The sequence below is a fragment of the Micropterus dolomieu genome, linkage group LG21 (assembly GCF_021292245.1).
Source record: "Micropterus dolomieu isolate WLL.071019.BEF.003 ecotype Adirondacks linkage group LG21, ASM2129224v1, whole genome shotgun sequence".
Taxonomy (NCBI): domain Eukaryota; kingdom Metazoa; phylum Chordata; class Actinopteri; order Centrarchiformes; family Centrarchidae; genus Micropterus; species Micropterus dolomieu.
Window position 1 is genome coordinate 17,501,960 of NC_060170.1, and position 15,882 is coordinate 17,517,841.

General features: G+C 40.3%; 1 protein-coding gene across 1 annotated transcript; it reads right to left on the reverse strand.

Annotated features, from left to right (window-relative positions):
- Positions 1-5,128: 5,128 nt before the first annotated feature.
- On the reverse strand, positions 5,129-14,580 carry znf366 (zinc finger protein 366). The gene is made up of 7 exons (XM_046036134.1): positions 14,501-14,580; positions 11,287-12,309; positions 11,031-11,198; positions 10,329-10,479; positions 9,564-9,755; positions 6,719-6,893; positions 5,129-6,635 (listed from the first exon to the last, which is right to left on the reverse strand). The coding sequence occupies exons 2-7, from the start codon at positions 12,300-12,302 to the stop codon at positions 5,950-5,952; spliced, it is 2,388 nt and encodes a 795-aa protein (XP_045892090.1). The 5' UTR covers positions 12,303-12,309; positions 14,501-14,580; the 3' UTR covers positions 5,129-5,949.
- Positions 14,581-15,882: the final 1,302 nt, after the last annotated feature.

Genomic DNA, 15,882 nt, shown 5'->3' on the forward strand with positions numbered 1-15,882 from the left:
ACATTTTGTTTTAACCTGTTTGATGTGATTCCTCCATACACATTTCTCATCAAACCACAATCCTAGATACTTGAACTCTTTCACTCTTTCATATTTTGTCCATACAGTTTAAGCTGTGCGTTATTAATCCTTCTCTTTCTGGTAAAGAAAGACTAACATTAAATCCCTAATCATATGACCATCTTTCAACTTTTAAAATAGCACTCTGTATGCTATTAGTCACATGTCTAATGTTTTTCCCTCTTTTCCATATAGCCCCATCATCTGCATAAAGTGATGACTCAATATCTCTATCAACATTTATAAAAATGTCCTTTATCATGATATTAAACAGAATAGGGCTTATAGCGCTCCCTTGAGGAGTACCATTTTCAATTTCAAAATCCTCCAACACAGCATTTCCAACTTCAACACGGAATGTTCGGTTAGACAGGAAGTCTAAAACCCAGTTATATAGCCTTCCGCCAATACCCATTTTATGCATTTTTATCAATAGTCCTTCTCTCCACATTGAATCATAAGCTTTCTCAATATCAAAATATACTATCGCCATGACCTCTTTCATACTAACTGCCTTTTCTGCCTCATTGCTAACTTTAACTGAAGCGTCTACCGTAGATCTTCCTTTACGAAATCCACTTTGGTATTGGTTTAGCAGTCCTCTTTGCTCTAAATAATATGACAATCTATAGACAATTATCGGATGTCCCACTCAAACCATAGACTCTATATAAGAGGGTTAAACCAGTCCATATATATTTTCTTAAATTGTCTCCGGCCAAAAGTATGATCTGGTAAACGTAAAAGAAATCCTGTATGTTTTTTTATTTGTTTCTTTGCACAGGAAATAGCAAACCCTTCACGAGTAAAGTTGTAACAGCACAACAAGGAGGCAGATTATACATTTTTTAAAAATATCTTTATTTACAACAAAGACCAAAATTACACAAAGTACAAACCATACAAATTTATGAGGCAGGGGAGTCCATTAAGTTAAGTTTAATGAAACCCAATCATTAAAATTCATTTAAAAATTTAAAAATTCAAATTAAACCTGAGTTATCTAAAATACTCAAAAGTCTTCTCAGTTTGTTGTTGGTTTATTGTTTCCGTGCATAACGCAAGGCAATTTCATAATGAAAAGTTTGGCAGAGTTTGGAGCCGGTCAGCTTAGGTTTTTTATGTTAAAGGTTTAGTGTGTAAGTTCTAGTGACATCTAGTGGTGAGGGTTGCGAATTGCACCCCTTCCCCTGTCAGTGCCAGATCCGTACTGGCAGCAAGATCTGTTCTGCACATGAGCAAAAGTGGTTCTGTTGATCAAAGAAGGTTACCGCAAATCTGCCTATTCAAAATGATCCAACTAAATCTTTCATATCGAGATAAAAATGTTTTTAATCACTGGAGAGGAAACTGTTCAGTATGATGTAATAGGACTAAACTATAGATATGAAAAATCTTATTCAACAGAACATTTTTAATGTTTAATAATGACAACAATCTCACAATGTAGCAACCCAAAGGAGGGTAACCCTAGCTGCTAGCACCATGAGACCGATGCTGTAGGGTTAGCCAGTCGACATGCATACAATCGCTGACTTAGGTTTAGGCACACACCCTGACGGTTAGGCTAAGGGTAAGATGCTTTGGGAAGCTGGCTGTCAGCGCATTTAATACTAACGTAGCTAGGCAGCTAACTAGCGATCCTGTCCAGAGCCGAACTGGCGCTAGCTACCTAGCTAGCTACCAGACTAGACAGGGCATCTCATTCAGACGCACCCAGAGGCGTCTCATACGGACGGCAAAGGGTAACTTTTGCATCAAATAACGCTAATAAAGCGTAAGTACTTCATGCCCTGAGATGAGAACAGACAACAACACACGAATAATTATGATAGGGCACATTTGCGTCAACCTTCTTTGATAGAAGTCCACTTTTACGCATGTGCAGATAGAGATCTGGCAGGCAGCACGGATATGGTACCTACATCCCCTACAGGCGAGCAGTACAGATACGGTGCCTGAGACAGGACAAAGATGTCATCTATGAGATAAAAGAGATTGTCAGTCAAGAAATTATTTTTCTTTTAGATATATTAAGAAATTATATAAATTATGTAAAACCATGTGTTTTTTTTTTTAATATTATTGTTACTTTTTCATTAATAAACAACAGCCACATGAAGAAATGAAGTGCTACATGATGTCTTATACTCCTGTAATACATTATTTTACATCTTGGGAGGGTTGGCTCATCTGGACTAACATACCAAAGAGTATGACCCTAACCCTAACCTGAACACTCAAACAGTACCGATGTTTTGGCAATAGAGGGCGCTGTTTATATAAAGAGGAGACAGACCAGGTACTACTTAAGGGATTGTCTGCAATCTTTTAAACATGACTGGACAAATGTAATGTCCTGTCTAGCTTCAGGAAGCAGTCATCCGTGATGTTAAGTAACTAACACTGGCTTTTCATGGCTTTTTATGAAGTGCCACAAGGCAAAGTGAAGCTGCTCCACTTCTACTTTAGTGCACCCTCAAAATAAAACAGGAGGGATGATAGCACCTTCAGTTGGGGAGCTGAACTGTTTAGTTGAAACGTGTTTATTTGGGTCATTGACCTGTTGTCCTCTCCAGCCTTTCTGTCAGTGAGCCAGTGTTTTTGTTCTCCATTCAATCTACAGGAGCACAGCCCTCAGCTATAATTATAGTAAGCTCCTTGGCTGTGGGTCAAAGGAGGTGACAGGTTGAGACCGGGGTGGGACGGTTTTGCTAAACAATCTCATTTTCTTGCTTGCCAGCAAAACAGGAAGCTCCTACCCGATGTGCGCTAGAGAGAACTGACTGGTCATTATATTGGTTTTGTGTTCGATTTATTTGCACAAGTTAAAACCAAACAGCATAAAAATTCTATTCATGAAGATGAAAAAAAGCCCCCAGAAACAGCATATTTATCACCTGTTCCTTAATAGTATAAATCACAAAAGAATTACAAAGGTCATAGGTTATAGGTTATGACATTAATTACAAAACACAATTGTAAAACAGAGGAAGAAGAAGAGAAGTCTGTTTTTGTGCTTCAGGACTTTAGGGAAGATGGAATTTTAACCAAATGAGAAAAATAGTTCCATCACTCTAATAAGACAATAAGAAATTACTTGAAATATTTCCCTCTCTAATTTGTATCTTGTATATAAAAGTAAATTCGGAAGACATAAAGGATCCAATGAGATTAATTTTTTCAAAAGATATATTCTAACTCATTTCTTAAAATAACATTAGCCTACACCTATGTCAAAAAGAATGTGCAGTAATTTGTCTGCTTACATAACAGCTAAGTGCACTTTGAAGGGAATGAAACACAATGGGCACCACCCTGTAATATATAACCAGTCATCTCCTTGTGCTATAACATCTAGTTGTTAACTAGTTAGTGACTGTGTTAATGTTAGTGCACAGGCTTCCTGTATCATTGCAGTCCAAAGGAAGTGATGAGGATCAGGTTAGTAGATGAATAAGTGCAGCGCTGCAACTGATGCTTGAATCACTGATTAATCTGTGAATTTCTTTTAATGAATAGCTCAATCATTTGGTTTACAAAAAAAGTAAAACATGTCCATTGTAATTTCCCAGAGCTCAAGGGAGCTTCAAAATGCTGTTTTTATCAGACCAACAGTCCAGTACCTCAAGTTGTCCCCAACAGAGGATACATTAAGAAGCTTGTACAAACAAATATATATATATATATGTTTTGAAAAAACTAAGTCAGTGGATCTCGTGTGGTAAATCATCACTGACTGATAAAAAAGAACATGTATGAAATGATGAAATTATATAGGTTAATAAACAGTGGACAAGCAGGAGGGAGACCATGAGGATTTCTCATCAACTAGTTAACTTTAGAATATATTTGGAGTCTGAACATGTGGAGTAGTGTAATGTTTTACATTCATTTTTAAGGCCAACCACAGTGAGAACTAATGCTGCTGTAAATGTGTAACATTAACTGTATTTTAAAGTTTGTTTTATATCAATCACAAAGCTTCAGGTGATTTTAATCATCTCTGTGCGGTGTCTAAACATCACTGATTTATAAATTGTAAATCACATCTCACCCTAATGAGATACTATCTTGTCATCTTGTCATGGTTATGATAAGTGTGTTGGTTTTCATAACAAAGCAGAACATCAACCCTTTCTTACCACAGGATTCATTTTCCCATCAGACAAGTACATGAGTCTGGGTGTGGGTGATCTTTGGCTTCTCATGTTCACTAAAGTTTCAGTTCATTAAAAACACACAGGAGAGACAGAGTTACCTTGTGAAACATCATCTTTCGTTTAGACTCTGAAATTGCACAATGTGATGCTGCGGCGAGGAGCTGACTCTAGAAAGAGACAGTGATACAAAGAGTGTGGATCCTCTTTGAGCCAGCGGTTGGGATTGAAACGTATAGGTGAGGCAAGGAGAGGAGGATGTGAGAACTTCCTCAAACTGTTTGCAGTTTCGCCCTTTAGGACATGGTGGTCGTAATTGGTAGAAATAGAGAAGCTGCTGTTCTGCATTTCATCTGACAAGAAATGACTGTGTTTACCTGAACTGGCACAATAAAGCGAGGTATAATGTCATACTATAGCTCAGTGAATTGAAACACAGGAAATGATCTGTTGCTAAACTATTATACTTACGAGATATCTGTGAGATTTACAACATGATGCACTGTCTGATAATGGATCTTCTCCTACTTTTCAAATTGTTTATATGCACTCTTTCATTACAATAGTATGTCTGTTTTTAGTGAGCCTTCTGCAACGAGCAGCAACAATGTTTTATTCTGAGTCATACAGACATATGAAGCCTTTGTCTGGGACACCCACTGTGTCCGTCACTGTTGTTTGATCACAACCTAAAAGAGAGAAGGGGAGAGGTGTTTTCTCTTCCTCTTCCTCTGCTTTGAAAGAGAAGCAAGAGGAGAAAGGCAAGCTTTTTGAAACTCACAGCAATCATCTTTTGCTTGGTAAAGTATATGTCAGACGGAGAGGACTGACATTTAATATCTGGGCTTATGTTCTTTCAAAACAGCCCCAGTGATGTTTAAAAGTTGCCCAAAAAGACAAACTGCAGGTTCATTGCACAGGTTCATGCGTTCAAGCTTTTATTCTTGTATTTATCTTGCACAATCAGATTCAGGTGTCCACCATTACAATGTCATACAATAAAAACACGTCATCCCCTTAAAACTGAAATAACAAAAGCATATAGATAGAAAAAAAATCTAAACATTAGACATTAAAAAGGCAAAATCACAGTTTGGTTCATAAAAACACTGAAAGGATTTGAAAAACTCAAGCTTTGCCAAATTTGTATCTGTCAAAAACTACATTATTACACCCAATATTACTTTGGGTACAATGTCCCATAAACAAACAAACAAAAATAATAGAATAACCATGAAAAACACGCAATGTTTTGAGCGATAACACATTTTTCATAGATTTACACCGAAAAGAGAGTCAAAGTTCAAATTCAAAACTCTCAATTATTTGTAAAAAAAACTAAAACTTTAAATATAATTTTGCATTTCATTTTCAAAAAGGCTACGCCCTAATCATACTTTTCCACTCATAAAGGCGCATAAACCTTCTGTCAGTGGCTATTAATCAGAGTATGATATGTTATGTACATGCAGTTTGCTTCACAGCTTTGTATTTCTTACTTCATTTGTATTTTTTGCTCTGTTAATAAACACGATATGTTCATCTTTCTCTGTTTGTGCTAACTACACCACATCCTCTATAATCAGTTTTGTTTAGAGACCTAACACACTTTACTCTCTCCTGGGGGGCGTCCCTCCTAAACATCCTCTCCATTTTCCTGTCAAAAAAACATAAACTTTCTCAAAAACCTACATGTACTTCTCATTCTTAATCTAATTTTCCCTCATTCTTAATCATCTTCTTCATCCCGTGGACCCGTAACTCCCATGAATTCACCTGTTTCTGACCTGCTCTCATTCCTTTCTGCTACATCGGTGGCTTCGTCACAAAAGCCATCCATCTGCGTTTTGCTTTGCTCTGACTCATCTAGTTTTGAGTGATGATCTTCAAGTTCTGAATCAGAGTCATAGTCATACGACTGTCTATTGCCTGTCTCATTGTGAGACAACTGATCATCTAGCTCTGAATCAGATTCATAGGTCACCTCAGATGTGTCTCCTGACTGTAATAGCTGCACCTGGTCACTTCCTGGATCTACAGAGTGTCCTTCTTCTGCTGACTCCCTCTCATATTTCTGTTCATCTAAACTACGCTGATACATTTGTTTCTGCTCCTCCCCGGACCTTAGTTCATCTGGAGACTGCTGCCCTCTCTCCTCCAGCTCACGGATGTACTGGTCCTCACTTGCCGGCTCCTGTTGGTCCACCTCAGGGCTGTACTGGCTCCTTCTGTACAAACTCTCCTCATCCTCCTCCTGACATGAGCTTCCAGGGACGCTCTCGCCATCAGACTGCGAGTGGCGGAGGCTGGGCAGGCCCGGGGGCTTCTGGGAAAGGTCAAATGGCTCCTCTTGGCTGAAGTGGCTGAGGAGGCCCATGGGAGTGGACAGGCAGAATCGTCCTCTTTGCCTAAACACTGAAGTCAGAGAAATAAGCACATACATCAAGCAACTTTTGCATGTTAAATGAATATAGCATCCACAATATGTGCATGCTTACATCTTTCATCCAGCCCTCTGTCCATGACGCCATGTTTGACCTTCATGTGTCTGGTGAGGTTTCCCTTCAGCGTGAACTTGCTCGGGCAGTAAAGGCATTTGAATGGTTTGCTGTCTGAGTGGAGATGCATGTGTCCCATTAGGTTGTGCATCCTGTTGAACTCCTTCCCACAAAGCTGAGAGACAAAGGAGAGATGTGTAAGGTAAGTTGTCATTAGCTAAATAAGAAATCTAGCTATTTTTACACAATGAACAATAAACAGTAATGTATGTGCTATGCATTCTGAGTGGCTGACGTAAAATTCCTTGCAGTAACATCCTGGAGTCCTTCCCCTCCCCCTACCTTTGGACCTTTTTATATACAGTCTATGCTTTGGACAGAGCCAGGCTAGCTGTTTCGCCCTGTTTCCAGTCTTTATGCTAATGCTACGCTAACCTGTTGCTGGCTCAAGCTACATATTTACAGGCATGAGAGTGATACCTTTTCAACTCTTTTCAAGAGAGCGAATAATAATAAAGAGTAAAATAAAAATAATAAAAAAGTATTTCTCAGAATGTCAAACAATTCCTTTAAGTAAAAGTATCAATACCACAATGCCAATTAACTAGTAGCCTACTGCATTCAAAGTTTTACTTTAAGTATGGAAAAGTAAGGAAACTATGGAAAGAAAAATGACTAATTACCAGCCTACTACTGACTACTCTGGCAGTGTAGTTAATGACAAATTATATTTTAGATGCTGACCATATGTGTTGTATCAAATCTCAATCTGGATAGTGACTAGGACCTAGCTGTCAGATAAATGTAGTTGAGTGAGTAAAAAGTACAAATTTTCTAACTGAGATGCGGAGAAGTGCAACTGAAAAGTAGTAGGATTGCTAATATTCAAGTAAAGTACAATTTTATGCAAGCACAGTACTTGAGAAAACTTACTTAGTTACTTTCCGCCACTGGCTGCAACACTGAGGATACGAAAACAATAGGCCAACACCATCCACCTATTATTTTTCTTTCTCTGCCAAACCCCTTTTGTTAGATGACTAATTTTCACAGAATGCCGAGTTGTAGAGCTACACGTAATCATGAATGAATGTGCAGGCATTCAGACATACATAGACACACACACCCACACCCCTTCTCCCTCCTTCTATCCTTGTTTTCCTCTTTGTCTTCCCCTCTCTCTTGCTCCCTGACACACACACACACACAAGAAAAACAGAAAGAGACAGAGAGAAAGAAAGGAAGCAACATCGAGACAGGGCCAGGAGGAGAACAGGGAAGGGCAACTCCTGCGCTGTCCTTCCTCTGCATTCTTTTTTATTAGGGTGGTCCTTTCCTTCAGGAGGAGAGAGGGACTGTAAACTGTCCAAGAGGACCGTGAGAAAACAGGAAGCTCCCTCCAGCAGCAGAGAAAGCGAGATGAAATCTATTTGAGGGCCATGTTCTCCGGGGAGGCTGGGGGGGCCATTGTTAGAGAGGCAGTTTGTGCAGCGATATCCTTCCTATGGACAAGGAGGCTTCTACTGCCAAAAGCCTCTCTGCTATCTGGTCATCGTCTCAGTCCTTGTACCAAACACCAAGGTCAAAACAGACTCCAGAAAAGTGGGGAAATCCTTTAATAGCAGCTTCCACTAAATTATACATGTTTGGTTCTTGACTGTATCTTTCAGTTACAGTACCTTACCGTAAAGGGAATGACTATTACAGGAACAAGTTGACATTTTGCAAAATACACTCAAACGCTTTCTTGCCGAAAGTAAGGTGAGAAGGTTGATACCACCTCTCGTGGCCAATGTTAATTAGAAGCTAGAGCTGGTTAGCTTAGCTTATCACAAAGAATGTAAATTGGAGAAACAGCTATCGTGGCTCTGTCCATCCATCCATCCATCCATCCATTGTCAACCGCTTATCCTGTGTACAGGGTCGCGGGGGGCTGGAGCCAATCCCAGCTTACATCGGGCAAAAGGCGGGGTACACCCTAGACAGGTTGCCAGTCCATCGCAGGGCCACACATAGACAAACAACCACTCACACTCACACCTAAGGACAATTTTAGAGACACCAATTAACCTACCCTGCATTTCGTTGGATGGTGGGAGGAAGCTGGAGCACCCGGAGAGAACCCACGCGGACAAGGGGAGAACAAGTTCTTGCTGTGAGGCAACAGTGCTAACCACTGCACCACCGCGCCGCCTTGTATGCATCAAACATATTAATTATAAAATGTTAATTAGTGAGCTTTAGATGTGCTAGTATTTTGTTACCATTGAGCTAAGCTAAGCTTAGTGGCTGCTGGCGGTAGCTTCATAATTACCCAACAAGTAAATTGTATATAGAATAGAAGTTCTTTTTGAACTTCCATTGACAGGACGGCATTGTTTGTCTTTGCCTTATAAACTGTTACAAATCACTGCTTGTGACATGCCAGTGCTAGCGTTAAGGTTTAGTTAGGTTTAGGCACTAAAGCAATTGGTCAGGGTTAGGCAAACATTGTGGTTTGGGTTACAATTTCTACCAGGTTATGGTTAGGGGCATAGATATAGATATGTCTATGGGAATTTTGTTGTCATGGTTATAATAATTATTGCACTCACAGTTAAAAAAGCCTGTTGACTGTTGGTAGGAAACAGTGAAGAAACAGAGGTCTGAAACGATAGATTGTCGGGAGGACGGTAATTATTGTACAGACAAGAGCAGTATCGATCTTCTCATCTACCTCGGCAAGAAAGCGAATAAAAGTATTTCCCAGAATGCTGAACTATTCCTTTAATCGGTGAATGAATGAGGATTTGAAGGCCAAAACACAACGCAAAGAGCCACATCTGACATGTTAAATTTGACTAACCTTGCATTTATAGGGCTTGATGTCCGAGTGGACAATCATGTGAGCCTTGAGAGTCTGTTTTTGGACGAAACTCTTGAAGCACATGTGGCACTGGTAGGCCCGTATGTTGGTGTGGATGAGGACATGGCGCTTCATGTTGGCCAACAGGGTGAACTCACGACCACAGATGCGACACTTGTGCTCCTTCACCCCCTAAAGAATGAGATAATGAGGAAGTAGCAGCGTGAGAAATGTGGTCAACAGACGAGTCTTTCTGCTGCTTACAATTTCGGGAAAATGCCACTTGTCTTGTCCGATTTTATCCCAAAGTTTCCAAAGATATATATTTTGGGAAATTAAGTTTTGGGTTTCACTGTCTCACTCAGTGTAAACATCACACTACTTCAATAAGACTTTAGACCCGCTCATACAGTATATTTATAAAGAAGATGCTGTCAAACATTGTAGACTAAGAAGGTTTTTCTAACCCTAATAAAAGATGAAAACTGGGTGTTAAGGAGTTAAAAATAGCTTTAGGAGCCAGAATTTAAGAGGAAATTGCTTTGAGACAGCTGCCAAAACAACCTGTTAGGCTAGAGTCCAAACACTTTCAAGCATCTTCACTATCCAACATGTGCACAAGGAATAGTGGAAATGTATTGATGTGACAGCAAAATTGATAACTCTGTTCACTTCCAAAAGAAAAATATGTTTTTTTTCTTCCAACCCCTGCCAAAAAATGAGAAATGTCATGTCTTTTCTATTTGTCCTCCTAATTAAACCTACTTTGTGGGTGAGCGTGTGCTGTTTCAGGTGGTGTGACTGGATGAACTCCATCCCACACTCACTGCAGATGTACGGTCTGATGTCTTTGTGTTTCATCATGTGGTTCTGAAGCTGGCTCGGGTACTGGAAAGTCTTCTGGCACTCTGCACACCTGCAGGATCAACAGGTAAACTGTCAGATGTGCATAGAGCCAAATGGAGAACTGAAATGTTTAAGCAGTAGTTCAACATTTTGGGAAATGTACTTGGTTGCTTTCTTGCATAGAGTTAAATGAGAAGGTCACATGCCACTTGCATGCCTGTACAGCTAGCAATCCAATCTTTTAATCCACACACAAACCAGTATTAAAAAGGCATGCTGTGGTTTTACATATAGTTGTGTGCTGGACTTTTGCTAGTTTTTCCACTGATTAAACAAATAGAACATGTTAATTAGTGAACTTTTAGAGGTGCTGATAGGGAGATTTTGCTACCGTCAGATACAGCCAGGCAAGCCGTTTCCAACTTTATGCTAAGTTAAGCTAACTGGCTGCTAGCTGTAGCTTCATATTTTGTGTACAGACCTAGCATGAGAGCAGTATCCATCTTCTCATCTAACTCTCGACAAGAAAACAACTAAGGATATTTCCCAAGATGTCAAACTATTGCTTTAACAACACACTGAGATATGTCAACCAAGAGAAGAACTGTTTTTTGTGCTCACCTGTACAGGGTGGGGCCACGATGGGCTGTCAGGTGCCTCTTCAGCTGGGCCAGCGTGGGGAAATCCAGACCACACTCAACACATACGTTCTCCTGGCCTTTCTCATGCTTCAGCTCATGGGCGCGAAGCTCACTGGGGTAAGCAAAACCTCGGCCACACACACTGCAGCTGGAGTGGCAAGTGTGTGAAAGATTAGGGCAAAAAGAGGACAGCTGAAAATAAAAAGCACAAAAAAAACCTGCTACAAAACATCTACCTGTACGGCTTCACATCACTGTGCTGCATCATGTGTCTCTTCAGGTGGCTGGTCTGAGTGAAGGCCTTGTGGCACACCTGGCACTTGTGGGGTCTCATGCCCTGGTGAGTGAGCAGGTGTGTGTGCAGGTGGCTCAGCTGCTTAAACAGCTTCCCACACAGGTGGCAGCCATGTGGCTTGATGCCGTTGTGCCCCAGGATGTGTGTGACCAGGTTGTACTTGGAGGTGTAGGACTTCTCACACATACGACACTTCCATCTCTTCTGGTCGCCTCCCACGTCTACATAATAACTGTCATCCACGTGGACGTTGAGACCGAGCTTTTCAGCAGTGGTCGTCCCACTGCGAGGAGGTCCCTCACGACTTCGATGCCTGGGGCGGAGTTCCTCTCTTGGGTAGAAAGAACCAGGGGAGAGGTGCATGACATGGCCGGGCATGAAGAAGGGGTATGGAAGGAGGCTGTGGTGGAGAGACGGGAAGTAGGGAGGGTGGAGGAGGAGAGGAGAAGGAGGCCAAACAGGGGAAGGACTGACAGGCTCCTGTTTCACCTGCTCAGGTAGAATTATTCCTGGCGATCTGTGATGGAGCTGCAGTCTGTTTAGCTCAATCATACCAGGGATGGGCTTTAGAGATGAAGAAGGAATGGGGTGAGGCGAGAGGGAGTAGGGCATGTGGTTCACTGACTTCTTACTGCTGCTTTCGTCTGCCTCCTCTGCTCCTCTGTCAGAAGAGTCACCTCCTGTGGCGTCCATTTTAAAAGGAGTTCTTTTGCGTTTTTGAGATCCTTCCTTTTGGGTATAAGCTGGGCCGAGCATGGGAAAGAAAGCAGGTGGGCTGAATGCAGCGTAGGTGTCTGTGGTGGGTGATATGCTGGGATAACTGGTGGGGGAGAATTCTGGGGGCTTAATATAAAGCGGAGGTGGGTTTAAGTAGAAACTGTGCCGCGATGCTTGTCTTAGCTCATCTCTGAAAGGAGGACTTCTTACTGGCGGGAAATTCACTCTGTCTGTTTCCATCTTCTTTCTGCGTTAGAAAGAGTACACTAAGTGGTTAAATGTCATTAAACAGTACTAGTCCTGAGTTATCTAGTGGGTGATGATGAGATGAGATTTATTTATTTATTTTATTTTAACTTTATGTAACCAGGAAGTCCCTTGAGATTGAAATCTCTTTTCCAAGGGAGACCTGGCCAAGAAGATTAATGGGGTAGTAAGAACAAAAAGAAATACCTCTGCTACGCAAATTTGTATTAAATTTCTGCACTTTAGATTAAATCTTATGTTTAGAATCAGTTCATCTTTAACAATACATTGTATTTTGTCTATTTTTTTATGTAAAATCTTAGCCTGAAAAGCAGCTATAAACAAAAGCTGTCAAATTAATGTATTGGTGTGAAAATTGCAATATTTCCCTCTGAAATGTAGAATAAAAGTAGCTTAAAATGGACTTAAGTACAGAACTTGAGTAAATATACTCAGTTACTTTCCACCTCTGTTTAAACCCCCAAAACAGACTAGTCATTTGTAAAACATTTTGATGAAAGTACATCCAATGCTTCAGTGTCTGGTTTTCTATTTATGATGTGAAACTGTTCCTCTGAAGGTTTCTCTGGAAGGAATGTGACCGGGCAAACAAACAGTTTGGTGTTGACACCCACACATTTTAGTGTTCAACCTGAAACCTTTCACTTCTTCCTTTCTCATAGACCTTGTCCTCTCCTGAAATTAGGAAGTTATCTGTGAAATGTTCACCTCTACCTCCCATAACACTTTTCGCTTCTCCATGTCTTTTTTCTCTGCTCTGTTCATCTTTTTTTTTCACACTGATAGCCAACAAGAACTTCCCCTTTTCTCCTCCACTGATAGTGCCAAGTGATGTTTAAATCTGTGTCTCTGTGCACTGTGAGCAACGTGAAGTCTGAATTTGATAAAATAATTGAAAAGGATAAAACTGTGATCTGTAAAGATGTCTTATAGCACTAAATAACACCACCAATGCAGTTTATATGTACATACTTTGGTGTAGATGATAATCATGGATGAAAAGATGGTGATACTCAGAGGGGAACTGTCTTACTTCTGCATGACATCCAATATTGTACATACAGTATGTATTCTATTCCTGTAAATAACTTGTGCTTATCAGACAAGCTGCTGAGATCCATATCAATCTGCTCAAGCAAGACCACAAGTTCTACTTATCTGTATCTACTATATGCAGATACGGCAACTCTTCCTGTGCAATGATACACACAAAATACACATATTACCTTTTGTAACTAAAGATTATCTTCATTGTCATTATTTACAATTAATTAATTAATCAAAAATAATTAATCGTTCTACTGTTTGGTCAAATGTCAGGGGAAAAAAAGTCTGATCAATTACAATCACCTACGTTAAAGAAAAGGCTCTCATCATCATTTAGAAGCTGAAGTAAGGAATAGTTTGGTATTTTTGCTTGACAAATGTCATGAGTCATCGATTACCAGAATAGTTATGTATCTGTCAGTTGACTGAGCAATTAATCAACTATTTCAGCTCTCAACAATCAATAAACATCCACATTCACATACATGCAGATAGTGTAATATGATTGAAACATCTCAAAGACAATCTGTTATGTAGGACTAGTGTTAATATCCCTTAAATTAACACAATAAGTGAATTTGAACAAGAGATTACAGACAAACTCAAAATTAAAATAAAATAAATAAACACAACAGGGCCTGCGATGGACTGGCAACCTGTCCAGGGTGTACCCCGCCTTTTGCCCGATGTAAGCTGGGATTGGCTCCAGCTCCCCACGACCCTGTACGCAGGATAAGCGGTTGACGATGGATGGATGGAACACAACAGGGACTTATGTGGATGGTGTGATTAGTGATATATAGAAAACATAAACCACAACCAGAATGAAATATTAGTCTGCCTCTTTTTTTTTGCAACAATTTCAGATGCAACGACATGTTCAGTGTTTCCCTTTGAGCCAGTTTCAAATGCTCTCCTGGATATGGTCGTTTTCTTTTATCCTCCTCACTTCTCCCCCATAAAGTGGACTGTGCAGAGACCCCCACTCTATACTTTGCCACACGATGCATTCCAAACAATCCAGTAAAGCCGAAGCCCCTCCTCACATGCCAGTCAGTGCCATTTAAGTGTGTGTGTGTGTGTGTTTGTGTGAGGCTGCAGCAAAGTCTGTGTGTGGAACTTACCAGTTCAGTGTGTTTTCTGTGATGCTGTGGCTGAAGTGCTGCTGCAGCTGCTGCTGTTGTACCTGTACCTGCGTTCTCTCCCTCCTGCTCGCGCTGCAACTCTCCTGACAATGAGCCGCCCGTCCACGGATAGCATTTGAAGTGACTTAAGAAAGAGAACAGGAACAATCACTTTGTTCTCATTTTTCAGATGAGTACCTTCGGAGAGAAGGAAGGAAGGGAGGGGAGAGGAAGTCAACAAGCCTAGTGCCTTCCTGCAGAAAAATAAGGAAACACTAGATAGACATCTCCATTTCTCTATGAAATAGGGATTTGCACAGCTTTTGGAGGAACGCGGGGAGTCAAGATCTGATGTTACACAAGAAAAACAATGCAGTTTGAATGTTTAACAGCCGTGAAGTGAGGTGCATTGTTGGAAGATGATCTCAGTCTGTTAAAGCCAGCTCCTTCTCTGGAAATGCATGCTAAGAATGATTGATTTCATTTTTTTAATGAATAAAATCTTCATGTTTTGAGATGGAATATGAAAAGATTTTACTGCGAGCTTGTGAAAAGCACCAACATTATTTCATTTAAAGATTTTTCAGATCCTCGAGCTCTGTCAGTCAGGTGCATAGTGTGTGTCATACAGGGGCTGTGCACATTTACATAATTCTTTCTTTCTGTTTAAAGAAAAAAAGAGCATTTTTTCTACTTTATAAATTGTAATTTTTGGTGCATTGTTTGTGGTGTTGTCACAGTAGATTGCACAATATTGCATAATAAGTCCCTGTTAATCCCTGTTATTTTGTCCACATCCTGAGAAAGCATGACAGTTGAAAAACATTAACAGATAATAAAAGATTAACGCATAAACAGATTAACAACACAGCCACTAGGAGGCAAGAGTGGCCCTTTGTCTGAGTGAGGCTTCAGTCCAGTTTTCAACCCTCCATGACAGCAGCTTGTCTTATTTGTCTTCATATGGTGATTGCATTTATGTTTTATGATCTGTCTTTTGTGTTGAAATCTAAATAAATTAATATCAGTCCATGTCACGATGTCTCACTAGAAGTTAGCGAAGAAAGACGACGTTATCAACTCTGGTTTTAATTGAGATGATGTGGCAGTTAGTGGTTCAGGAAGAGCTGCAATAATTGAGCTCATATCATTGAAACAGTGAAACTGTCTTTTATGGGTTGTGGCCGATCATTAGCTTTGTTAATTAGCTCATAAAACCAATCAACCTCAGGCCTGGCCAATGTGTGCGTCAATTCCTGTGAGGAATTAAGGAAATGGAAATGTGGAGGTGTGTGTGTGTGTGTGTGTGTGTGTGTGTGTGTGTGTGTGTGTGTGTGTGTGTCTTTTTGCCATGAATGTGTTTGTTTACAAACATCTAGTCT